The 26,519-nt window shown below is 45.5% G+C and overlaps 1 protein-coding gene across 4 annotated transcripts in view; it reads right to left on the bottom strand.

Annotated features, from left to right (window-relative positions):
• The window catches only part of nbas (NBAS subunit of NRZ tethering complex), a 120,087-nt gene that overhangs the window by 1,815 nt on the left and 91,753 nt on the right, over window positions 1–26,519 (bottom strand). For all 4 annotated transcript variants that reach the window (XM_035528768.2, XM_035528767.2, XM_035528769.2 and 1 more), the window contains 4 exons: window positions 26,030–26,225; window positions 13,201–13,340; window positions 8,606–8,750; window positions 8,066–8,194 (listed from right to left, as the gene is read on the bottom strand). In XM_035528768.2, the coding sequence (XP_035384661.2) occupies window positions 8,066–8,194; window positions 8,606–8,750; window positions 13,201–13,340; window positions 26,030–26,225 (610 nt within the window). The remainder of the gene's footprint in view (window positions 1–8,065; window positions 8,195–8,605; window positions 8,751–13,200; window positions 13,341–26,029; window positions 26,226–26,519) is intronic.

Here is a 26,519-nt window from a genome sequence, read left to right as displayed (position 1 = left end):
TAAGCCACCATGTGCTCAGGGGGTAGTTGGAGAGAGAGCTTGTTATAGTAACACGCTGGCTAGCCACAGGCAGCAGAGCTGAACCCCTGAACTGGACTGAATATTATTTACCCAAGCCCACCTCTCCCTTGGGCTTCTCGCTGCTTCAGTGTGTGCGTGTTTGGCACCATGCACAACACAAATGAGACCAAAGTGAGGGCCGTGTTGTTGGCAGCTCACACTTGCTCTGATGGACAATGTCCATCTTTACACCCCTCTCCCCATACATGTACACGTCTCTCTCTCTCTCTCTCACACACCCACACACACACACACCCTTTCCACTCCTTTTTTTCCTCTGCAATATAAATAATTCAGGTGCTAGCTTCAAGAAACCATGGGGGAACAGCCTAGCAGTCGCACTCACAGAGGAGACATGGCGTAAAAATCAATTATGTGCTAAAACTGATTAAAGGTACCCACACTGCAGGAGACGGGACGCCCTTCTGTGTGGTCCTCATATTAAGCTAAACAAACGAGAATAAAGCACTCGGGCCACAAGCACGGTCTACCGCTCTGACCTGCTTCTGGTGCTGCTGTGGTGTGAGACACCCATACACACACACACACACACACACACACACACACACACACACACACACACACACACACACACACACACACACACACACACACACACACTATAGGGGTAACTTGCTACAGACACTTGCTACAGAAATCCCTACAAACATTTTTTTTTTTATCCTGTTGCTGTCTGCTTGGAGACAGTGAATGAAGCAGCAAATTAGAGTGGGGTTAGACGGAGAGAGAGAGAGAGAGAGAGAGAGGGAACGCGCAACACTCTTAGAAGTATGCAAACACTTCATGACTGATGTCTAATGACATCCACTTAGTCACACACTCATCACTGCTCAATAACTAACCTTTGTGTGTGTGTGTGTGTGTAACAGACATTGCATCACCTGGATGCTCATCACACCACTTGAACAAGCACTCCATTAGTCTCTATTCCTGCCTCTTCACCCTATCCCCACCCCTCCAGTTTAAGGGTTATAGGCCCCAGAGTGACTTAGTGGTGTTAACCTTTCACATTGTCTGTTTAATCCTTCATTTCCTGGTCATTTTTGGACTTTTCTTCATATTGCTTCCTTTTGGAAGTTTTCCTCACTGGGGACTCACTGCTGCATCTTGTCCACTGTCATGGTGTCTGGATGGTTCACCACTGCTGTCTGGCTCAGATGCTTTGCACATGTTCCTGTGTATGTATGCGCGTGCGTGTCCAACGGGAGGAGAGGGAGAGAGAATGATGGAGAGAAGAAAGCTACGTACAAAAATACGGTGAAATACAAGAATGTGAAGAGAGCGACACAGAACATGAAGCCAGATTTGGTGCTAAAAGGTCGATTACTGAACTGTGAAGAAAGGTGTAGAGTCACTATAGAGTGAGAAAGAGTGAGCAAATGGGAGATAGAGCGAGGAGACAAGTGACAGGTGAGTTATACGTTTTATACACACCCATATTAAAAAAAAAAGTGTTGAATGCACAATTCAAATGATAATGATAAAAAGGGCTCATTTGAGAGTTCATTTGCATTTTCTTCAACTAAAACAGCTGAGAGAGAGAGAGAGAGAGTGTGATTATTTGCCACCCTACAAACCCTGGCTGTTTGTAGGCTCGTATATGATCAGTCTGGTGACTGATCTGAATGAGAGAGGTGCACTAGCTGAGATGTAGGAAGCCAATATTCTGAGAATCAAAGCACACATACACAAAGTCACACCCTCACACAATATGGGTATATCAGATGGCAATTTTATGCAGTGCTGAAGCACAGAGCAGCACTATTACAATATAAAAGGCGGCCGAGAAATGAGAGAAAATGAGGAGTCGTGCAAAGGACTGAACTTGCTGGGTAGCTTAGGGAATGAGAATAAGAGTGTGTGCACGTGTGTCTTAAAAGACAAGAGTATTGGAGTAGCTCTAAGAGTGAGAGAGAGAGAGGTGCAGACACAGACAGACAAAGTGTAAGCAAGAGAATGAAAGTCAGGACGCCCTGCTTGACTGGACCTGCGCAACAAGGCAGAATGGCGGGAAGGGCCTGGAACGCTGGCCCACGGAAGGAAGGAATGCTAGCCTGAAAATGTTAGGATTTCCCTGTTTAACAGAGCTTCATCTGAGGAATCTTGATTTATTAACTGTTTAGATTATTTCTGTCTTCCATCCCAATTTCACCCAGTGCCTGAAAGCCACGCGTTTAGGAGTCAAGCCTGTTTACGTATGTCCAACTCCCTTCTGCACCATGGCACACGCCAATTCATTTTTGACATCGTAGCATTTTAGCTCTACACGTCAGACACACCAGCTGCACAGGGCTTCAAGCTCACCTGCCTTAGGGAAGCAGCATGTTATTTATTTATTGTTGTAGGGATGACGACAATTCTACCGTTGATAGACCTGAACATATCCCCAGACTAGAATTACAGTGGAGTGAACAGTACTCCAATAGTGCTAATAACTAGGACTGCAAACCAGTCTTTCCTTTAGAGATTTCTGTGTATAAGGTCATGATTTGCAGATTGTGCACATGGCACTGTGATAATGTGACAGGTCTTTTCTATAATTAACATACCACTGATGCAGTTAAACTGTGCAAACAAACTTTTACTGGGAATTAGAAATGTAAACTTACGCTGACAGAAGTATACATTAAAATTGCAGGAATGAGAATCCTACACTGAGTACTACAACAATATTTATGATTTTATAGCTACACAAACTGAAAGAGATACCTTTTAGTACTTTTTATACTGAGTTCGAATGTTTTTAGATTTGTATTTTAAGTGACAAGCAATTAAATTTCACACTATAATATTAATAAATAAAGCTGTTATGAAACATACAAACTGACTTTTAAGATGTACAGTGGATGGTTTTTTCCTAATGTTCATCTTTAAGAGAATCCCTGTTCAGTGACCAACATGGAGGGGCTCCACTTTCCTTGGTACCCCTTTTCCATACTATATACTGTTGAGCAGTGTAATCTTGTGATTACATTGATTATAATTATAGTGAAGATTTATATAGCGATCGGTTATATAGTCAATATATAAAATATTACATAGAGAATATTCCACTGCAAACCCAGGCCTTTGAACAGTTCTTTGGGAATCTCTGACTACACGCCCTGTGTGTACGTTGGCATAGAAGTCTTCACCCCCTGGCCAGCACGGGTCATATGGAACGTGAGGGCATGCAGCACATGACAGAACTGTGGAGCTAGGTGCTGGTCTGCACTCGCACAATACACCCCGACATCGAGGTGTAAATAAAAGCCATAGGCCGTTTCTAAGTTTCCGCTGGGCTCAGCAGGAGGTAACTGGGCCTCTCGGCTCCACCACCTGTCGCTCTCACCGAGGCTTTGGGTGGAGGGCGGAGGTTTGTCAGTGGGAGTGCTTGAGCTGATTCATCATCCTTTGCCATCTGCTCCGTGACTGGGATGTTCACTGGTATGCCATCAGGCCGGTACCGCCCACGTTTGGGCCACGGGGCCGTTCTCAATGGCTCCATGGCAACCGGCCGGAGTACGGCGGAGGAAGCAGAACGAGGAAGCAGAACGATCAAAATACCACCACGATATGGCAAAACATCAAACGATTAGAAAACTGTGCAAACCCTGAGAAGACTTCAGAAATAGTGCAATGCCAGCCACAACACAACAGAAGCATTTCTAGAGGACCAGAGACCTGGGAATGGATTCAGATTCGGTTTTGGAACTCATTTTACAGTTGGAAATTTAACAAGGAGCCCATCTGGGTTCTGGGCAGCAGAAAAGCTGCAGCAGTGAAATGAACAAAGTGACTTGAATCGCAGCTGATGAAGGTCCTCTGTCTGAAATATACCGTTTCCCTTGTGTACATCTACATTTTTAACTAAAGTACACACTAAAGTTTATATATATCAAAAATAAAATCAAAATGACATCGGTCCATAGCAAAGAGGCAAAGCACTTGTGTTGTCATGCCTCTCACAAAAAAGCATGCATGTATCAACGAACATGAAAATAGCTGTTAAGTGTGGATGTCACTGGGTCTCAAAGCACTGTGTAGTGGCTGGGCCTACACATTTGAGTATGTATATTCTCTTTCATGCATGTAAACAGGCATGTATCACACATTCACAAAACAGCTGGTCTCGTTAAAGCAGTCTATTTACAAATCCATTTAATGTTCACTAATATCTGCTGATGTGTGTGTGTGTGTGTGTGTGTGTGTGTGTTTGGAACACAGGAAAGAACCATTAAAAATGTATCACTCTGGTCCTTCCTCACCCTGTAAGGCAGTGGCTGGTTTCCAGCACAGGGCTTAACTAGAATGGCCAAGGGTGCTTGGTGCCTCATAAATGATGCATGTGGTGTTTTATCATTTAAATCATAAAGCTCTTTCACCCCACCCCACAACCCCTCCCCATTCCGATTGGCCAGCTTTCAAGATGGGCTCTGCCCCCAGGGTTCTGTTAACATTTATGACTGCAGCAGAGAGGGATGTGCATAGGTGTGTGTGTGTGTGTGCGTGCATATATATATATATATATATATATATATATATATATATAAAAATAAAAATAAAATAAAAAAACCCTTACATAAAATCCATACCAAATACATGTTACATGGACACAGCTGGCCAGCGGGGAAATGACAAAATGGAAGAGCTGAGTGTGAAACAAACACAAACACAAACACACACACACACACACACACACACAGAGGGAGAAAAAATAGGTGAGGGGTTCTTTAATCATACAGCTGCTCTCCTAAAATCTGGCATTTAAGATGCGTTTTGTTTGAGATTTGTTGCCCATAGCGGCTAATGTTAACCCATCTGTCTCTCCGCAGTTTATACACCGTGATGTCCCTTGAGCTCGGCTATCTGAAAACATGGAAAATCCTTTTCAACAGTCAAATTTCCAGTGCTTTTTTCAGAGGTGTCAGAGGGCTGGAGCGACCAACTTTGGGTGCATGTGCCTCTCCCACTGGCATCTGTGTAGGGAACACAGGCCTGTGCTTGGACTATGCTCCACAGTCCAGAACCACAAGCCATTCTTGGTCTGGCACAGATGGCATGGATACTGGGAAAAATGGCAGCAGCCCAGCACTGTTGGAAGGTCATATTTCACCAGAGCAAAACAACTCTAAGCTCTTTTGTTTGACCCCCATTACCTGCCTATTACTCTGGTTTTGTTACCAATTGCCTGGGGTTACGCCTAAATCTTTAACAACTTGCATCAATATATGCCTCAAAAAACGGACACATTTATTGCCGACAGCAGCATAAGGCATGCATTCCAGAAAAAAAAAAGAAAGCTGAAATAATGGGACGATAATACAGGTCTTTGGACTGGCAACGTATCGTAGTGGCTGGATAACGTCTGCGTATGAATAGACGCACTGACTCGGTTTTACGAGATTCTGCAGAGTGGCGCATAAGAGTGGAGACACGTGGTGTGTGGCTGTACCTCCTGCGCCCGTATGCCCATGTACTGAAAATGTCAAAAAAGTATACTGCCGGGCTAAGAATTAACTGCCGGTCTACATTGTGTCCAATACCATTTCGCCCGTTCACTAGAGACCTCTTCATGCAACTCCATTTCCTGTGCAGATAAGTATAGAAAAGGGTTGCTTGCTGTTTTCACACAAATGCACCCAAGAGAGAGAGAGAGAGAGAGAGAGAGAGAGAGAGAGAGAGAGAGAGAGACACACACACACACACACTTGCAAAGGATAGTGTTTCTGACTGTCTCCCCATCATCTTCGCCTCTCACCTCACGTCCGAGCCCGAGAAGTGCTCCGCTAAATTGTACATTCCTGTACCCTGCACAGCCTACGCTTCAACACCATGCTCACTGTCCAAGCCTTTCTAAAGACTTGCTCGCTACAACCTGAATTTGACTGCCCAAAGCCAGTTCCCACTGTGAGCATTTAAGGGCTCCGTCCCCTCCTTCCTATTAAACCAGGCACTTCTAACATCGCTGAATGAACGTTACACATGACCATTTGATTATATGACACATTGAAATAAACAACTTAAAAAAAGTCCCCTGCTGAATCATATTGGACTGCAATCTCGTTCTGTGGCTGAGTCGGTGTAACAGAATGACATAATAACCTCTATAATCACTGAGGTGTTGTCAATTTTGGCTTTAATTAAAAATTGTGACGAAAAATCATTTTAATCAGAGGGTGAGAATGTAGCACATTTATTTATATTTCAGAGGGCAAGGCACACATTAAAGAAAAATATAAAACCAAAACAAAATAAAGACACACAGATTCATTACAAGCAGTCCCGGACTGGTGCACAACAGACGCTCGGGGGAAAGCATGATGCGGCACACAGCGCGGCTGATCTTGCCATCGGGAATGTCAAGTAACCAATCGTGTGGCAATAATGTGTCTATTATGATGTAACGGATGAGAAAAACAACTGCAGCGTAGGTGATTATTTTTGATTAGGCCGAAGCCAACCGCAAGAACAGTCACACGCTGTGGTTCAAACAGAATAAGGGTGGACTTCTGTGGTGTAGCTAAGGCATGCTTTTGCACAGATCTTGGCCACAGCTTGATTATAGGCTACAGCTTTTGGCTTATGGGTCCGATGAAATGGCGGAGAATTAAGATGTTTAACATGAATTATTCAGTAATGTTTATGACTCTTGATACAAGGCCTACAGTAAATATCACAGCCTGACACTTGTCTGAGAGCTGCTCACAAGTAAGGATATATTGAACGTATTGCACCATTTTAGCTGGTATTACAAATGCAGCAACACGGAGATTTCTGAGAGGCAGCTCGAATAGTGAGACATCATTAAATCACTGGAATCAGGAACATGTGGGTGTTTGTTGTTCTGGATGAATTGGGCTTTTTCTGCTAACTCGCCACACACAGTTAAGATATACTGGGATGAAATCCTGTCCCAACCCAGCCATCCCCAACACTGCTAACAACCTAACCCACCCCTCGCATCCCTAACACCATCCCCAATCCACCCACCCCTGGATCCCACCAGCTCTCCCTAACCCAGTGTGCTTTAACAGTGTTTCCTACTGCACAAATATTTTTTCTTATTTTTTCATCATATACATAATTGTTTTACATTTGTTGTTAGAACCATTAGAATTATAATACTATGTTTACCTTTAAGACAGCAGGATACAAAAAGATTATACTTCATTTCAAAAACCAATATTTGTCTTTACAATTTATTTCTTATTTCAGTAGACCTTTTCCTTAGCAAGATGCGCATTAGAAATTTCTCATTATTTCAGCAAAATACATGAATATGTAGTTTTTAACATCAGCACTGCTCCCATCAGAATTAAACACATACCAAGGTCCCAGTATATGAGCTGCTAAAAGTCAACACTATTGAGTGAACACAGTACTAGACTGCCAGTCAACACAACACAATCGCTTTATTCTTTTCAAAATGTAGTCACTTTTCTGATGAACAATCTGCACTCTGTTTAGTAACCGATGACACGGGATGTTAAAATGGTTGACGAGCCTTTCAGCCAATCACAACTGTTGCTAGGCAATGTGAAGGAAGGAGTATTTTTTTTAATTTTGCCCCCATACCCATGGAAAACTGAAAATCCAGTGTTGCCATTATCCCCATCTCAGAAGAAAAACTTTGATCAGAGCTCAATTCACGATGCCGCCCTATGGCGTCACATTTTGTCAGCACTGCATTAAAAGTATTTGTCAGGTAATGTGTTGGGATTAAGAGCCCTGTTATTCCAGCATTACATGACCAGGCTTTGCACACAGGCCGGGTTAAATTATGGACAGCTTCTACTGGCTTTAATCTGACCTGCGTTCAGTGAGCCAAAGAGTGGGAATTGAAGTTTACTTCTGACCGCCATCTGAGCCCTGCTTTTAAAATAATTTGTAGTTGACCAGTAGCATCACACAAAGTAGACTCATACGGCCGCTCTCATGGACTAAAACGTGAATAATCTGGCCTGTGATCAGTGGCAGGGAAGGTATGCGAGTGAGAACTTACTGTGGACAGGCCTCGGATTTGATCCAGGGTCAGCTTTAGCAGGTGTTCGTCTCCACTCTCAGCCATCAGCTTCAGGCCAGCGAGCCTGAAGCTGCCATTTAACAGCAGAGAGGAGATGTGGCCAATACACTGAGAGAGTGAGAGATTTTTTTTCAGGATTTATCGTCATCATCATTATTATTATTATTATTACTACTACTGCATTTAAAATGCAATCATTAAATCTCACATGACAGTCAAACCACAAAATCCATGAAACTGAAATTGAGAGTGAGAAAGAAAGAAAGGCTAAAAGAAAAAGTGAAGAAACAAGAGAAAAAAAAAAAAAGAGAGAGAAAGAGGATGCCTTATTCCAATGTGTGCCTGTTAATGCAAAATATTCTATTCACAGTCTAGAGATCCAAGGCAGCAAAATATGGATCTCACTCAGCTTGCCACTAGTGGTCAGCACCAGTGCTTTTCATTACAGCTGAGCCAGGTTAACACATCCTCTCAGTGCACTGGGACACACTACAGTGACACGCGCATGCACGCACGAACCTGTGTGTTGAGCTTGTGCCTGGTAGGATAGAGTGTGCGGCACATGGACAGCACCTCGTCACCCATGTTGACCTCCGCGCTGCCAGAGCAGTGTGTGAGCAGGCCGCGTGTCACACACACCCATGGGTTCTGCTCGGACGCTTGCCTGTGTAGGGAAAGAACACACGTGAGTGGGCATGTGCATGCATATATAAGAATCTTCCAAGTGTCCCATGTTCAGATCTTGCATTTGACGTGATTTAGAAAGCTGATGCACACCAAGCATAAATCCCAGTATAATGATCGTTGTTTATTATTAATCCTGCTCCCGCCATGGTGCTAATCTGATAACTCCATGTTTTAATGCCCTGGATGTGTGAGCTCTCTCATGCATGCATGACCACAAACACCCACTCGTAACAACCTTCAAGCGCGAAAGGTTTCGATGTTTAACAGCTCTCTCAACTTGGTGCAGTGTATGGCTTTGGTTCTCCCCATCTTGTGTCCCATGGGTTCGGACTGAAACTTGTAGGGAAGCGAGATCCAACTTTGTGTCTATACTCATTCACCTAAAAACACTAAAAGGGCCCGTTTCCTACATTTTTCTTTTCTTTTAATTTTTTTTTTCCTTGACAACCACTTGCAATGTTCATGTGGTTTTATATTCCAGTCAGAATTAACTTTTACATGACCATTTTCCAACACCTCTATCTCTCAGAATTGAATGGGCTGTTTCTGTTACTGTACCTTGGCTATAGATGGCTATAACATGAATGAGCTCTTTTCTGATTGGTTGCCATGTATTGTCTCTAATTCAAGAAGCAGTCAAAGTTGATACATGCCTGAGAAGTGCAATGTAATTTGGGTGAGGTTAAACTGGGCTAAATGGGCAGACATATGTACATGAGTTTGGTCTTGTGACATCAGAGAAACGATTTAAAAAACAGGCTGTTTTAGTGGTTTAGGCTGCATATATAGACTTTATGGACTGGGGAGGTGAATGGTACATTTTGAAACTTCAGTTTTCCATGACAGGGCCCTATAAACCAACAACAACACCACAGCATTTTGGCATGAGGCTCACGTAGCTTCAAGCAAGCGCTGTCTCAACTCTCCCCTCTATATGGGAACCCCCATCCCCCAGTAAAGCTGGTGTAGGCTTCAGGCTGATGAGTGGTACACAAATTGGCTGAAATTTACAATGAAATACGATAATGTCATTTGAAGAAATTAACAGAATCTTTAATATTCCACAAACTCATTTTTGAAAATATTTGCAAGTACAGCGCTTTATAGACTCCAAGACCCACTCATCATCTAGCATCTTTAACACACAACAAATGACTCCAAAGCCCAAAAATCACATTTATACAACCAACTGGCCTGCAAGATTAGAGTAACCACAGATTCTCACAGAACTGCTTGGTGACGCGTTTTACACAGTGTGATTACACAAGTCAAATGGAACTACTGTTGCTCATATGCTCACAGAATGTCTATAAACATGTTTCAGACTGAGCCAGTTTAACTGGGTATATTGAGAATTGGCTGTCCACCCGAGACATTGAACAAAATGAATTCAGACATTCCAGATAAATGTGTGAAAAAAAAAAGGGGACCCCATTTCATTGCTCCTGGAGATGTGCAGGGATACAGGACTTTTGGAATCAAATAACTGGAATTTGCTCCAAAAGTCTTTCCATAGAACACTATTCCTAGGACACTATCCCTTAAGAAACAAGACGGAGCACTGGCAGATCCATGTCTAATTCACACAAAAGGCCTAATTAGTCTACAATGGCGATATAGGAGCTCAAGCTCAGTGCAAGCTTGGCTAAAAGAGTTAGCATCTTGTTTAATTTTGGAAAGGATCACAAACAATAACACTTTTTTGGACATTTTTGAAAGAAACAAAATGGTGGGTCAATACCCTGACATTTTCAGAATGAACAGACTAGACTTATTTATTTTTTATGTATATGTATATGTACTTAGAAGTATATACACATATGGGTGAAATACTTTTATAGTGTAGCATCTGTACTTATAGCAATGTCCTGTTGAGATGGAAGGACATTTGGGGAAGTGGTGAGATGTTTTGATGTTATATAATATGAATGCGTTAAAAGGTTGTAGTATCTTGGACATAAAATAAATAAATAATTAAAAATAATCCCCCAAACAAACAAACGGAGTGCACTGTATGGTCTGAGAATTACGGGCCTGGCCCCTGTCTGAATTCCCCGCACCTGGGAGTCACTGGTGATCTGGGAGATGAATAAATCGGAGGGTTCGATCTGCCCTGGGTCCCCAAGGCCGGCAGCCTCTGGAAGGTCTGTGTATCTCTAGGCTTGGCTCTTAACTCCAAAGTTGCTCCAGATCTTACACGATTTATCCATCTTTTTTCCATTTTGCCATGCAGATTGGATAAAACTCTGAACTTGAGCTAGTTCACTAGGTATTTTGTGGAATTAAGTCCCAGAATCCAGCTCATGCATGGCTATCCCCAGGAAGGCAGCAATGTGGCAGGCTCAGGTGTCGCTCTGCTCTACTCTCTTTCAGACCAAAACATGTCTCCAAAGCACTTGGCTTAGCTGCTAACCTAAAAAGCTGTAAAATGTCACATAGGAGCGAGGCTCCAACTCATCTCCCACTGCACTGCCCTGCCAGATATGGATATCTGTGATGTACATCTGAGAAGACGGAGAAGAGCTTTGAGACGCGAGCGCTAAACTTGGACTTTAGCCCGATGCGCGAGAAGCTAACTCCATGTCAACACTCAGGTTGGAGTCAGCATTCAGGTTGACCCAGAGAAAGCAGACATCAGAGGCTAACTGCTAAACTTTAGACAGAATATCTCTAGAGCACACACACACACACACACACACACACACACACACCTCTGCGCTGTCCGGATTAATGTTAATGTAAAAGAGGAAGCTCAATATTCTCTGCCTTACTCTGGGATTCTCCGTGATGTGCCACAGCTTGGACTGTTCATTCGTCCTGCTTCATAGGAAGTGTGTGTGTGTGTGTGTGTGTGTGTGTGTGTGTGTGTGTGTGTGTGTGTGTGTGTGTGTGTGTGTGTGTGTGTGTGTGTGCGTGCGCGTGTGTAAACTCTACATGTCTCATCATGTGTTGAGTCAGGCAGCTGTTAACCCGGCAAGTGCTGGTAGTACACTGGAGCTCACTCATACAAAATGCTAATAAACACTCCTTTAATAAACATCAAAGATAGCAATTCAAGGATGCGCGCACACACACACACAAAATTGCACCCCTTGCATGCCGCACATGTCAGCACCCACACACAATATCCATAATGTGCCAACAGTTGGCATTAGCAGGCGTGGGCTTTATAGCCCTCACACTGCATCGTCGTTTAACCTGGGGTGGCTACATCAGAGCATGATTAGTACCCAACACGCACAGTTTCCGCACGGAGCAGGGCTCTATTACAGGAGGATGAGCAATGCTCTGTGAGCTCAAACCCATTCACCGCCTGCCCACTGGTTGGATCTCCTCTGCCTCCAGCCCATCGGGTGCAGAGCTTTCTGAATGCACTCTCCCACCTGGACAGCCGCAGTTATAGCAGCGCGGTTAGAGGAATGAGTAGGCCTTATAGGCTCTTTTGGCTCACACTTCCACTTCCGAAACAAGTGTGTGTGTGTGGGAACGGCCCTCCAGTCTGCAGGAAAAGGGTGTGTGGTGTTTCATCTCAAGATGGTTAGTTTCCTCCAGCAATCAGTCAAGATTTATTGTGTCTGCAACAAACGTGGGGCTAACAGTGAGGTCCGCCCCCTCGTCGGACCATTTATGGACTTGGTGCATTTATTAAAGTATGTTGTCACTAATGAGAGAAAAAAAACAAACAAAAAAAAACAAAACAAAAAACCCCAGAGTGCAATTCTTGCACCATTCACCATCAACTCCTACATGCTTCACAAAGCAGTGAAACTGAAATCCCTGCAGCTTCTGGGCATGACACAATGCCTAATCAGCATGCTTATGATTTCACACACACACGCACGCACGTGCCTGGTTTAGCACCCTCCCTCGCCCCCGAGACATCAGCATTCCATTCAGCTTCCACTTTAATCTGGAAAAGCCTTTGACGCGTCGTACGGAACAATTTAGCTTCATCAGGCCCAGCGATTGTGCCAAATGCTCTCGCGCGATCCAGCAGCAGACTGGCGCTCAGGCGCCTTTGCTGACAACTATTTACGGAAGGGAAAAAAAAGTGAGCGCGACTGGGAGGCTGTACTGTAAAATGACAGTGAGAAAAACAAAAACAAAAAACAAAAACAGAGGCCAGGACCAGCTGCTTTTGGACCCGGGCCTTGGTTCTGAGGAATGGAGCATTCACACTTTGGTTAGGTAGAAAACTAACCCGCACATGCTCAAAAGCACCACCTTAGCGGATTGTTGTTCCACTCCCTGCCCTTTCCCTTAGGTGGTCATTTATTACAGCACCATTTCCTCCGGCCTGAGTAGTGAGGAAGGTTTAAAAGGACCAAAAATGGTTATTGGAAAAAATAAAACTCAGGAAATAAAAAAAAAAAAAGTGTTGATATAAGACTAGCACGTGTGAAGGAGTGACCGATTACAAACATGACCTGTTCTTGTCTGTGACTGGAGGCCACGCCTGTAGGAGGAGCATGAGATGCTGAAACTCCTCCCACTTTCGACTAGCACCCAGCAGCTCGAGGAAGAGGGAGTGGCGCTTGTCCTCATCTTCAATATCCTCCGTTTCACACTGAAAGAGAGGAGGAAAGCGCAAGTACATGAGCCAGCTGAATTTTAAAAATGCTGATGAATTACATGCTGGACAATCTCCAGTTATGACTCATTAAATATGCATAAACACAGAACACACACACAGAAAAACGGAGGAGTGGGTTAGAAACTGATGACAAGAGGAGGACTAATTGATAGCTGAAGAGAAGGATAAAAAGAAAGAGAGAGGAAAGAGGGGTGAAAAGGCTGATTACACGAGCAAGTAGACTCGAAGCCGCTGCTCGCCTGAGACATGAAAGCGAGTTAACTGTCTGCGGGGTGAATGCAGCCACAAGACCACGGTGCTCAGTAGAGAGCAATCATGCAATTAAACAGCCTTACACACACACAAACACACACACACACACACACACACACAGAGATCCGGGTCGCAGACAGAGGAGTGAGTCGTGCCCTACGGTGACGTCTCTCCCGCACCCCACTCGTCTCAAAGGGGCGAAGGCGTGGAGAGAAAGTAATTAAAATTTGCCTTCAGAGCGAGCCGAGTGCAACAGAGCACCTCCGAGGCCTCCTGTCGTGTGAGGGGGAGGACGACACAGGCCCCGGCACCCCGAAACGAAACTGAAGGAAGGGCCTTCAAACGCCAAAGGGAGGGAGGGAGGGGGAGAGAGAGTGCTCAGCTTATTAATTGGGTTGGGCTGTTTCAGGTGCACCCATGTTAGAGCCTTACAGCAGAGCAATGTACGAGTTATTGAGACCTGTGACCATTTAAAAACCAAAATGTCCACAACAAATAGAAATCCACGTATACTTAAGTGTGTGTGTGTGTGTGTGTGTGTGTGTGTGTGTGTGTGTGTGTGTGTGTATGCACGCGTATCATGGGGTAGTGAACGAGTTACCTTCAGACGGTAACGGTTAAATTCTTTTAGAGAATTGCTTTTCTATGCTTTTGCAACATTGAACATTTACAGTTGACACCCTATATACATCCTCATCAGGACATTGTTAAGACTATACCATCAACGCAAAGCCGTATTTAGAGTGGAAAAGAAGACAGCAAAAGTTTATTTAAGTGCATATTTAAGTGCTTAGGGGCTCAGTGAAGAGGCGCATCTTAAGTCTTCATTTGAAGGCAACCAGTGACTCAACTGTACAGACAGCCAGGGAAAGTCCATTCCACCAGCTTGGTGCCAGGACAGAGGATAGTCTTGATGCCTTCTTAATGTCTTGCAGGATGGTGGTTCGAGTCAAGCAGTACGAGAGACTCGACAGCACTGTGGTGCGGAATGGGATTCGATTAGTGCTTATGGGCATGTGAGAGCTGGTCCAGTTATGACTCTGTAGGTGAGCAGCAGGGTTTTAAATCTGATGTGAGCTGCCACAGGGAGTCAGTGGAGAAAACGGAGCACGCGGGTATGAGGTGATACCTGATGGCGATGGTCATGGTCATGCCAGTTAAAGCAGGACTACCTTCAGCTGAAGAAACAAAACCAAAAAGAGAGAGAGACCCACTCTGTAAGGCCAAACAAAAACACAACATTGACACCTATGGAAACCATGGAAGATGATTTCCGGATATCATAATGCCACCGCAGTTTGGATCTCTCCCTCTCGTTCACACTGACGTGGAAATCAATTATGCAGACACCTCAGGATGAGCATAACGACATTCCACTCAGCCCCCGTCGTCTGTGCTGAATCGATTAATAAACTGCCCTGACGCTCTTCATTAGAGACCATCGTGTTCCTTCTCCACGAATTACTATGATGTCATGGGTGCCATGGACACGCTACCGCGAGCGCACGTGCTAAGTGCGTGCCTCACGTGCCGAGCCATTTCTTCCACTGTGGAAACGAATCCCAAGCACCGGCGTGGATTAATATGAAGACGGAGTGCCAAGCACACACACTGGGCCAAACGTTTTGGCTTCGTTTCCCCCACCCCCCACCACATGAGGAGCAGCAGCAGCACCTGTATCACCACAATCTTAGAAATTCTGTGAGTAGGCATCACCGGCGCTGATGTAAATGATCACAGTCTTGAGGGAACCTTCGTTCAACGCCTTTTCTTCCTGTCCGTCTTCCTCTCTTGTTTTATGATTGGCCACACTCAGAGGTGGCAGGCTGTCCTGAGGGAACAAGGCAAGGGCAGAGGGCATAGGGAAAGTGGCCAAGGTGGGAGTTAGCGGTCAGAATGTGACAGCACCGCTGCTGATTAAGAGCTTGTCCACGTTTTATGAGGGCTAAAGTTACCCCCCCATCGTGCATCCCATTGTGCCTTTAAAAAGGCCCCAGGGGAGAAGAAAGCCTCCACCAGCTATTCTTTCTGCTTCAGAGAATCCACCCACACCACTGAGACACGGTCCTGTGTGCGAGTACGTACAGACAGACTGAATGGAGCTATAGTGCGCTATACTTCACAACATCCACCCACTCTGTGGCCTCCTCTAAGTGGAAACCTGCATGTTCTCCTTTCCATCTGATGGACACAAAGATACACAACAAGCGCTCCCTTCAGTGTGCACACATGCGAGCGTGCTCACGTGTGTTCGGATTCGAGGCCTGCTGAGAGAGATTCCCAGGCGTGCTGAGAAGCGTTGCTTGAGAGAAGGGCGGGGCTTGCAGGGAGGACTGGTGAGTTGCATGGGGAGGAGGGGCGTGGCTCACAGTAAGAGGGGCGTGGCTTATGAGAGGATGGGCGTGGCTCACAGGAAGGAGAGGCATAGCTCAAAGGGAGAAGAGAGGCTGGTAGTCGTGTTCATCTCGTCTGGTTTCTGCATTAGAAGCAAGAGGTGTCTAACAGAAAATCAGAAAACCTCTGAGAAAAAACAAAACAAAAAACCCCACCTTCATGGCCATTTCACTCACTTTCCTCTATATAAAGACAGACAATGAGAAAGAGGGAGGCTTTCGGAGGACTGAACTTGACACCAGCGGTCTGAACCATACCGTATAGCTCACCAGGGCAGACTGCTAATCATACGGCCTTAACTAAGCCAAACTAGGACTGCCTGGATGCATGCAGTTTCCGAATATCCCATGTTGCTGAGAGGCAAATTGAGCTACAAAGCAAACTGGCAGGCAGTCACGAAGAGAGAGAGAAACAGAACCTAAGTGCATGAGAGAGGTAGAGGTACAGAAAGGAGGAACTCCCGGGGCCTGACCCGACCCCGCCTTGTGTCTCTGCTTGAAGATGAGGAATGGAGGGGAGGATGGATGGTGAAGCCTTCAATCTCTCCATCAGCCTGAACGGAGACACTCCAAACATGGGGAGAGAAATCAAGGCTGCCAGTAGTACTTAACTACTTCAGAGTGTGTGTGTGTGTATACCAGTAAGCACCTGTGATGGAGTTTCCAGGGCCTTGTAAAGGATTTCAGAGTAGAAATGGGACTTGGGAGTTTTGAGTGTGTGAACTCGTTTCAGGGCTGTAATGAGGTCATACTTCTGGGGTTTCAGCATAGGCTATAGGGCTTTGCATGGGAGTGTGGGTGGCCTAATACGCGAGTGAGAGAGTGTGCGCGTATCCTTGAGCCAAAGAACTGACTAGAAATCAGGAATCTGGCATCTGACCATATGACATTATTCACATCAATTCATTGTCTGATCTGGGAGCAATGCCTGGGCAAACCATACAAAATAGACCTGCAAGCAAACAGAGACTGAATAATAAATGGCTCATAAATGAGAATAATAAAAAGCTGAACTTTATGGCAGCTGCAGGAGATGGGAGATCCTTGTACTGGATGTGTACAACAGCAGGTTGCCAGACACCTTTGATTAGAAAAGCACAGGGGAACGCTTTCTCCGAAGCAGGAAGGCAAAGTACTCCCGGAACACTGGAGATAATGTCATAGTGGGCACGCCATTTTCACCACCACGCTGATAACAGATGCTAAGGAATGAAGGGTAAGCTTAATTATGTGTCTATATATCTCTCTCCCTGTATTATTTAGTTTATGTATTTATTTTTGTTGAGTCCCAAAAAATGCTGGAGTGTTTGGGGCCCATGGGTCAGCTCCAATCCACCAGCTATCCCGTGCCCAAACAAGAGAGAGGAGCAGAGGAACACAGACCTGGGCGTGTGTGCGCGCGTGTGACGTCTGGCCTTTGGAAGGAGTCAGAAAGTTTCCATTAGTATTTGGTGACCCACTGACAAAGTTGCTCTTTCCTCTGCGATCTGTCCGTTATGCTACAGCAAGTGGGTGGTGGAGGTGGAGATAAGAGGTGTAGGGAGTGGAGAAGTGGAGAGAGAGAGAAGTTAAGAAAGAAAGGTGGTGGAGAGGAAATGCATGGAGGAGTATGGACGGATGGGGGGAGGGAGAGAGAGAGACAGACACACACACACACACACACACACACACCCACCCACACCTTAAGCATAAGGAGGTGGTGATGGACAAATGGTATTCTCAATTACATAAGAAAGCCCAATTTTCCATACATCAACTGGATGGCTTCAAGAGAGGTCAGCACCTGCACGAACTCCTCCAGGCTGTTCAAAGCCATCAAACGGATTTGTGGAGCACGCCCTGGGCGGGTAGCCATGCCCGTGCATAACGATGCGGCTGTTTAAACCTGCTTGCCGTGGGCGAGAGCACGATCGTGCATATCGATCGACGCGGGGCACACACTCGCCGCACTGCCTCGTCGTTGGGACGGCAATGACCTCGGAGGTCTTGAAGTGCTTTGCATGACTGCAGCATCTGTGGAAGTACGCGGTGTACGCACAGGAAGGGGTGGAGTTTCTCTTCCCGCCTCACATCGTTCTTTTTCCTCAATGGGTGCAGAGGATCATCACCCTTAAAACTTTAAAGTGGCACTCCCATACAGAGCGCAGAGAGCTTCACGAGCAGGTGCTCCATGAGCAGGTGTGAGCTCATTCTGGTCCGAGCACCGGTGTCCTAGTGCCAAGGTGAGAGGCGAGCTCAGCTCTGGAAACATTCCCCAACACGGTCCTGCCTGATGTGCCCGCATACGACCGGGGAATATTTTAACTGCTCGAATAGTAAAGCTCACTTGTGTCGAGGTTTCAGTCGCTTACGCATAGCTCATTAATTAAACATGCTCAGGGGAGGGGTTCAGGTCATGAATATTCAGGAAACCTGGCTAGCGGAGGTGTGCCACTTCAGAGCACTTTACAGCCATGAACAGAATGTTGAACGACAGACAGTTCAGACTGTTCAAATGCACAGGCCTTTGCTCCAGCCATAAATATATACAGCACATCATAAACTCACACATCTGCACTGCGTAATTTCCATTTGAGTTCTATGAATTTAAGAGCCATTAGCCAGTCACCAATCAAACTGTTAAAACGCAATCCAGCTGTCAAAGGTGTAAACAACCTTTTTGACTTCACTCAAAACGAGCCATCTTTTTTTTTTTTCTGCCAGCACTAGCATTTGAATCAGACAGGCACGGAAAGCCCTTTCTGATGGAAGACACTGATATAACAGTGTGGTGGGTCCATGGGCAAGACCTGGTGCCAATATAGTGGTGGCTTGTCAGGCCCAAGCAACGCCTGTGTCAATGGATCACCAAACATTCTAAACCTGCGTCTGAGGTCTCACACACACACACACACACACACACACCTTAGAAGGTCTAGATCAGGCCCTGTGAACACAAACAACGAGGGGGGGAGGAAAAAAAACAAAACAAAAACAAAAACAAGCAATCATTAGCACACGACACACACATCCCTTGCTGGCTGTTGAGAACAGACCAGTGCTCCAGCTGTTTCCGGGGTTTGATCAGCAGGTGCACAGGCCTGTGGAAGCCAGAAAGTCCATGAGAGCAAAAGAAGATCAAGATGAAAATGTCTCACTTCGCTTGGTCTATTTCACACACCATGTTTTTTCATCCCAATTCTCACTTTTTCCGTCCTTTTCACCATCCAATCTGATCACCCAGTGGCCCTCACTGAGCGGCTATCACTGTTGACCCTTATTGGCTATGCACCACTTAACTAGAAAATTAGACTCCGGGACTATACTGAGTGTGTGTGAGAATGTGTGTGTGAGTGAGATGATCTAATATGACAGGGAGGATATGGCCTGGCTATGTCTTGCATCAGCAGAAATTAATGTTGACCGGTGTAGACAGAGGAGGAGGAGCTTGTTGTCAGGAGAAAGCCAAATGCAGGAAGTCCAGGCTGGCCCCACAGCCAATTATCTGCTCCCACTTTGTGTATGTGTGCACTTTCAGCAGAAGCCAACACGTCTCCCAGCACACTGTTCTCATCCCAAACACTACTACAGTGATCTACAGACCAGAGATATGAAATGAAGCAATAATCATATCAGACGAGGGACACTGTTGCTTCTACTTTGCGAACTCCATAAACATTAAACACACGGCACCAACATTAATCAGGAGCTCTTACTAGCACCCTGATCAATTAGAACAGATTGATACTCATCAATTACAATTAACTGATCATTAGTTCTACGATATTTGGCAACCGAGTTGAAAAACTCAGACAGAGCACGAGAGAGAGAAGGGGACTGACCAGACAAATCAGAAGTGAAAGAACAATGGGTTGGACAAGCAAGTATGAGTCACCAAACACCTCCTCTCGCAGTGAGTGTGTTCCGGGGCCTGACCAAGAGAACAATCAAAGGTTAAGGAGGTGCTCCACAGAGATTCGGGGGCCAGGCAGCAGAGATCACCACGGAGACGGGACGGATTTCAACATGGAAATCCCACGCAGAGGGGCCAAGCAGGCTGACAAGACAGACGTGAAACACACACACACACACACACACACACACACACACACACACACACACACACACACACACACACACACACACACACACACACACACACACACACACACACACACACACACACACACACACACACACACTTCTGCCCACTTGCATGCCTATCAGAAGGCAGCAGACAGACAGGGAAGCTGTGATAAGGCCAGCAGTGGTGTAGGCTACCTACAAATACCCCATGGAACTAGATGGAGGATCCACAGACTTGATCCAGACTACAAAAAAATAAATGTTTCTAACACACCCACACATGCATACACACCCACAAAGACACACCCACCCACCCAGACACACCAACCCACCCACCCAGACACACTACTGTTTCTACTCTTCTGCTTTGTCGGTTTTGTTTTTCCACCTAACGTTAGCGGAGAGGACGATGGGAGATTAAGGGCACCGGGCTGTTAGCTTCCTCCCGAGCGCTGCTGGCGTCAGACGCCTTTGTGTTAAGCTGTCAGGTATATCAGGCCGAACATGACGGACGACTTCAAGTGAGGAGCTCGTGTTCGCTGTCGTAAGGAAGAACCTTCAAAAGCCTGACAGCGTTATGACAAGGAAGGACACCTGCAGAGGGGAGTGGAAAGAGGTGGAGATGATGGGCGGTTTCTTTCTCAGGGCTGAAAAAATGAGGGACCAAAAGTGCCCGTGTGAGCCTGAATGGATGTGAGCACGTGTGTGTAAGAGAATGCATATGACCGAGTAAGTGTGGGACAGTAGAGAGCAGCACACAGAGCTGACACTGGCCCAGAAGGAAATGCACAGTGACGTACTGAGGGTGTGTGTGTGTGTGTGTATATATACGTACTCTGTCTCTCCATTTTTTCACTCTCCCCAACAAACAAACACACATTATTTGTTACTCGGCTCATCAAAATGAAGAAATAAATGAATATGCATTTTTACCATGCCACACGTGTTGATGTAATATAAATAGCCTCGACACCGAGGGATTCTAGTACTTCTTCAGACACACATCCACACACAAGCCACACACATATGAAGTCAAAATAGCTGTACATACAAAAAACAAAAACAAAACAGGAGGGTGATAACAGCACTGATTTAAAAAAACAAAAAGAACAGCTCTGAAAGAAAATGTTCCTTGGGGGTAAACAACCCCTGGATAAAGACTACTGAGCACACAGATACATATGCACACCCAAACAAAGGACAATAGATCAAATAATTGCATTTAGAAGTAATCTGTTATTGTCGACATCAAGCAGTCAACTGGCATGAGTAGTTGCATGTGTGCGCACACACCTGATCTGTATAAAGACATACAGTACCCTGCTAAGTGTGGCCATACTGAAGCTCAGCTCCAGAGTGAACAGAGTCCCTACTTTAATGATCACATTAGCCCCAGTCATTAAGCTTGTCTTTGGTTAAACACACACACACACACACACACACACACACACACACACACACCCCTCCTCTTTAACATCGACAGCGCCATAAAATGACAAATGAGCTCAGATTATCAAGTTAGGAGACCATGACAACATCAACACTGACACACTCACACTCACCCACCCACCCCCACGTACACACCCACCCACACTTTACTTTTTGTTTATTCACAATGACTGCATTGGCAACACTTCCGATGAATACGTCTACAAGCCCAACAGATTCACAGGCTGTTGCCAAATGGGGATCCTCAAGCCAGCCAGGCAGAAATGCCCTCCCGCCAAATAAGGATCCGGCAGTCTAGGCAGTGTGACATTTTGTTTGCAGTGAAAGCAAAGATGAACGAGCAACATTAAGACAACGAAATCTATACAAGTGTGCCAGAAATGTCACAATTTGAATGCTGCTCTTTAAACTATCAGCAATGTGTGTGCGTGCGCGTGAGAGACTGAGATGAGCTTGGCTGGCCCCGCACCAGGCTGTGTGTATGATTTATGATTTCCTCTTTACCTCGCTATAATATGGATAGTTGACCTTCTGTTGGTAGAGTTCTTCATGACTGTGTGCTGATCATTGGCTACATCAGTGTCCTTAGTGGGGAGTCAATGGAGGCGGCTGAGCTCAGTCCCCCGACCCACAGAACAAACCACGCGTGAACAAAACATTCTGGTGATCCGTGCATTTGCTGTTTGGTAGGTTACTGTACAATCCCCCCTTAGGGGGGGACCGTTACCGAGCTGAGAGCTCATCCTGGATTTCAGTCTGCAGTCTAAGGCTTTCAGAATTAAATCTCTACATTCTGCAGCAGCTGAGGGGAAGTAACTTCATGGTGGTGGGTCGCCAAACCAGTCTGCAAATGAAGCTTCTGTCCTCTCTGCATGTCTTCAAATATATGCCAGAAAAACATTGACCTCAATTTGATTTGTTATAAATTCGTTTTCGTCAAGGTATTAAAATTAACCCATATGTCAACGGCAGACAAACAGAGACCTGACTGGCCAAAATAAAATATAATTTCACAATAGGTGAAAACATTTTTAATGCACTTTGGCCTATAAAAGAGAATTTTGAAAAGCTCAGATTTATAATCTTTACTTGCATTTATTTGTGGGGGGTCAACTGTTATAGCAACTTGCATTTATTTGCATTTATTTGTGGGGGTCAACTGTTACAGCAACCTCAGCAACCTAAGAACTGGGGCCTGTGTAATCATTTGGATGGGATCCAGTCTTCTCATGACCTACTGGATCCAACAGGTTTTGTGAAAAAAGGGGAATGATTTTGTTGTGCTGCCCTCAAATGTGTCGAGATGGCCTGTCCGAGCAGTTGTCTTAGTTATGGCCAACAAAGGTCACTCCTCTCCATGACCAGGGCTGCCTCCCTCATTTTTCCATTTTGATTGCCTAATGCCAGTTATGCATCACCACACATGGTACAGAAATTAGGTTTTATAGTTGATGCTGGGGATAGAATTACTACTCGTACACCATCATCCAGACCCGGCTTCATGTTGTAGTTCTGAAAGAAACCAGGCGACTGGCCAGCTGGCCGATGACCCCAGTTTATGTTTTGGCCAAGTCAAGGATTTTTAGCCGCGTTTTGCGCTCTGTGGTTGCTAACAGCGGGCGCTGCTCTGAGCTTTTATCGGATCACAGATGCTGACCCAGCATGCTTCCAGTAGCATTTTGTCAAGATCTCGGGCTCAGGGCAAATCCTCCAAAAAAAACAGCACCACATTCTGGGATATGATGGAGGTGTTAAATTACGGTTTTCTCTTTGCTCTTCGACAGCTATATAAAGTTGATTTTTGTACCTACAACACTATAGTTCAGGGCTGCATTTGACAGACATCCTAAGATGTTGTCTGCGTGTCAAGACAGCTGAGTAAGTTTTTTCCCCTGTTCTCAGGCGGCTGTACAGTCAGATGTTGCTTGGAAAATCCATTTCCGTTAGATGAGAAAACATGAGCCCCTCTGGAACTGCGGTGAGAATTAATGTCAGTACACCTATATAGGATTCCTTAAAGGAGTAAAAGTGCAAGTTTGTGTGTGCGCGCGCCTGGCCCTCTGTCTGTCTGTGTGTGTGTGTGTGTGTGTGTGTGTGTGTGTGCACGTGTGCATCTGCATGTAAATATTTTACACATCAAGCTGATGGATATAATTAAGGGAATTAAGCGTTGCAATGTGAGGGTGAACTCGGTCAGGGTGCAACTGGCATGTGCTAGGAGTTGTTTTGCCAAATCAGAGAGCAGCTCGCTCTCATCTCGGCTGAGGTGAGAACTTCCCTCTCTGCGTCTGGCACTACTTTGGGCTGTCTGTGACACTCCACCAGGAGCAATCATGCATACCCAAACTTGAAGGAGGTCAAAGGTGGATAAGTGACCTTTGGTCAAATAGCTTCCTTGCAGATAGTATAAAGACTAGGCCACATTACTGGGCCTACAGGTGTGATTAGTCATATTACACAAGACCATCAAAGCAAAGTTCCTGACACAGAAAATCACACACACACACACACACACACACACACACACACTTTGTGTGCTATGGCCCAATGCCCAGTCTCCTCCCTCAGCTTAAGCCCTCCCAATTAGTGCAATGCATGCTGGGTAATACGCATCTGCAGTGGCCACCTGAAGACATGCTCGCTCCAATAATGATGGATAGGCACATCCAACACCCCATGTGTACGTGTGAAACACACCCCCACCCACCCCACTCACCCACCCCTCTGATCTGCCCTTAATTACTCTTCTAGCTTTAGGCACTGCTATTGCTGTGCATTACTGCTCTGCTTTCATTTCTTCCTCCTTTTAGATCACCTTGCAAAGTGTCATGAAGCAAACAGTCTTCTGCAAAAGGGCCAAATGACAAGCAGAAACAAGGATGGAAAACTAACACGTGCCCCGCTACCCAGCAAAGACGCCTCACGGAAACACAGATTCAAGACAACGCTGGCGTGGAGTCTGGCACCCACTTTTGCAGATTTGGGCAAGGCAGCAGCTTCCCAAAAGTCAGGCCCAGCAAGAAGTTCCACCCAGAACATACCAAACACCCCCAGTCAAAGAACCACTAGTTGCTGCAGAATTTGTCTTCTGGTAATGACTTCTCATGGTAGAATGCTGCAGTTCTAATGCGCCACTGAAAATCCAATAAAAATAACTCTCTCGCAATAGGTGAGCCGTCCCTTTAAGACCTTGACGACTGCAGTTTGCAATCATTATTCCATTTAAGAAGTGACTAATGAACCCAATTAAATTACAATAAAACACCCGCTGGTATGCGCATAAACAGGGGGTCATTTACATTATTTAGGTGCAGCAAATTAAACAATTACTTGGTTGAGCATGTCAACCAAACGCGCACGTATAACGGCTGCTGCACTATGGTGGGAGCTAGTGAGGGAGTAATAGATATCGTTAGACACGTATCTGCACGCTGGTCTGCCGATCCACCGCACGCTGCATCAGTGTGTCGGAACGCATCACTTTAGAAGTGCTGCAGTCACAGTCACTTGTCGCCGTGGCTCCAGAGTGTTGCTTCCCAGCTGCGCTTTGGACAGCTACGCTACCAGGCAGTGATGGTGCGGCGTCACTCTGTGTCAACAGGATGACTGCAGGAATATTGACGACAACATGTGCCAGGCAGGGAGGGGTGCAGGTAGGTGGCGCTATTGGTCTTGAGCTATAACATAACATGTCAGCCATAACATTAAAACCAGCTGCCTAATGTTGTGCAAGTACCCCTCGTTCCACCAAAGCTCTGACCCATTGGGGCATGGACTCTACATATACAGACACACACGTTAAAACGGAGAATGGAGCCTGTCACATGAAACAAACCCAGTGGTTTGAGAATAGCTCACATAGTGGTCCAAAGCACTACAAGTTCACTCTCATATTACCAACTCATTTCTACATCTAACCAAACAGTCTATTTTTTAAAGGGTACTTCAGTTTTAATGCCAAGAAAATACACAAAGCTCTTAGAGAAACTTCATCCCACTCTCCCTCCCTCAAGGGTCAGAAGAAAGCGATGATACTGCAGATGGATCCGAATTGACATATTAAAGGTTCTCTCTCCATGTCGTCTTCTTTCTCTCTCCTCGAAAAGTTCAGCAAAAGTACTGGACTCTCCAGGGGGACGAAAGCCAGACAGAAGGGTGAAGAGAAAGAGAGAGGGAGGGACACACAGCCACCCACACACACCCACCCACCCCGCTGAACGGCACAACTGGCTCTGAAGCATGCGTGAGGGGAAGAGAGAGTAAGGACAAGCAGGCGGCCAGTAATCCCTGGACAAATACGAACTTTCCACAAACACGCATTCCCAGTCACGACGACTTAGCTCGAATTAGCGCCGGCACTCCAAGTGTATGAACTAGTGAAACTAGTGGGGAGCTAGTGAACATGGCATTATGTGTTAAGTGTATATGCAGTTTGCAAGACGTGTCTGAATGTGGTTTTGTGCGTCTGAGTGTGAGGAAGTGGGTTCTTCCGGGCTTTTGTACCTCTCTGCTAGGCCAGCCTGCTTTGAGGACCGCCTGGCTCCTAAAAAACACTAGCAGCCGGTTGTCCTGGTCACTGAGGCAAAAGGAATGTTCTAGAATCTGCAGAACCTCGATCCTCACTCGCACGGGCTTTGAGTCGTCACTGCAGAATGGGCGTAACCATGCCAACAGATCTTCGGATGACACGATATCTCCCCTGGGACACAGAAATGGAAATGTAGTAGGGCATTTTTATTAAAGCCAAAAATGAAAATTTTAATGATCCTCAAAATACAGCTACAAAAACAGATATATTTAAAACAAAAACAAGCAAACCCAAATAAAAAAAACAAAAACACAGATCCACAATTTTAACAAGCACACCTATGTCATAGGTGCATTTCATACTGCATCACACATGCCTGGATAAACACTTTCTACTTCAGTCACTACTGGTCAGATCCTGACCACAGGACATCACTTGAGAGGCATGTAGCAGGAACATGCTAGT

This window comes from Electrophorus electricus, chromosome 2 (assembly GCF_041902795.1).
Source record: "Electrophorus electricus isolate QZ-2024a chromosome 2, ASM4190279v1, whole genome shotgun sequence".
Classification (NCBI taxonomy): Eukaryota; Metazoa; Chordata; class Actinopteri; order Gymnotiformes; family Gymnotidae; genus Electrophorus; species Electrophorus electricus.
This window is presented reverse-complemented; position numbering and strand designations above follow the sequence as displayed.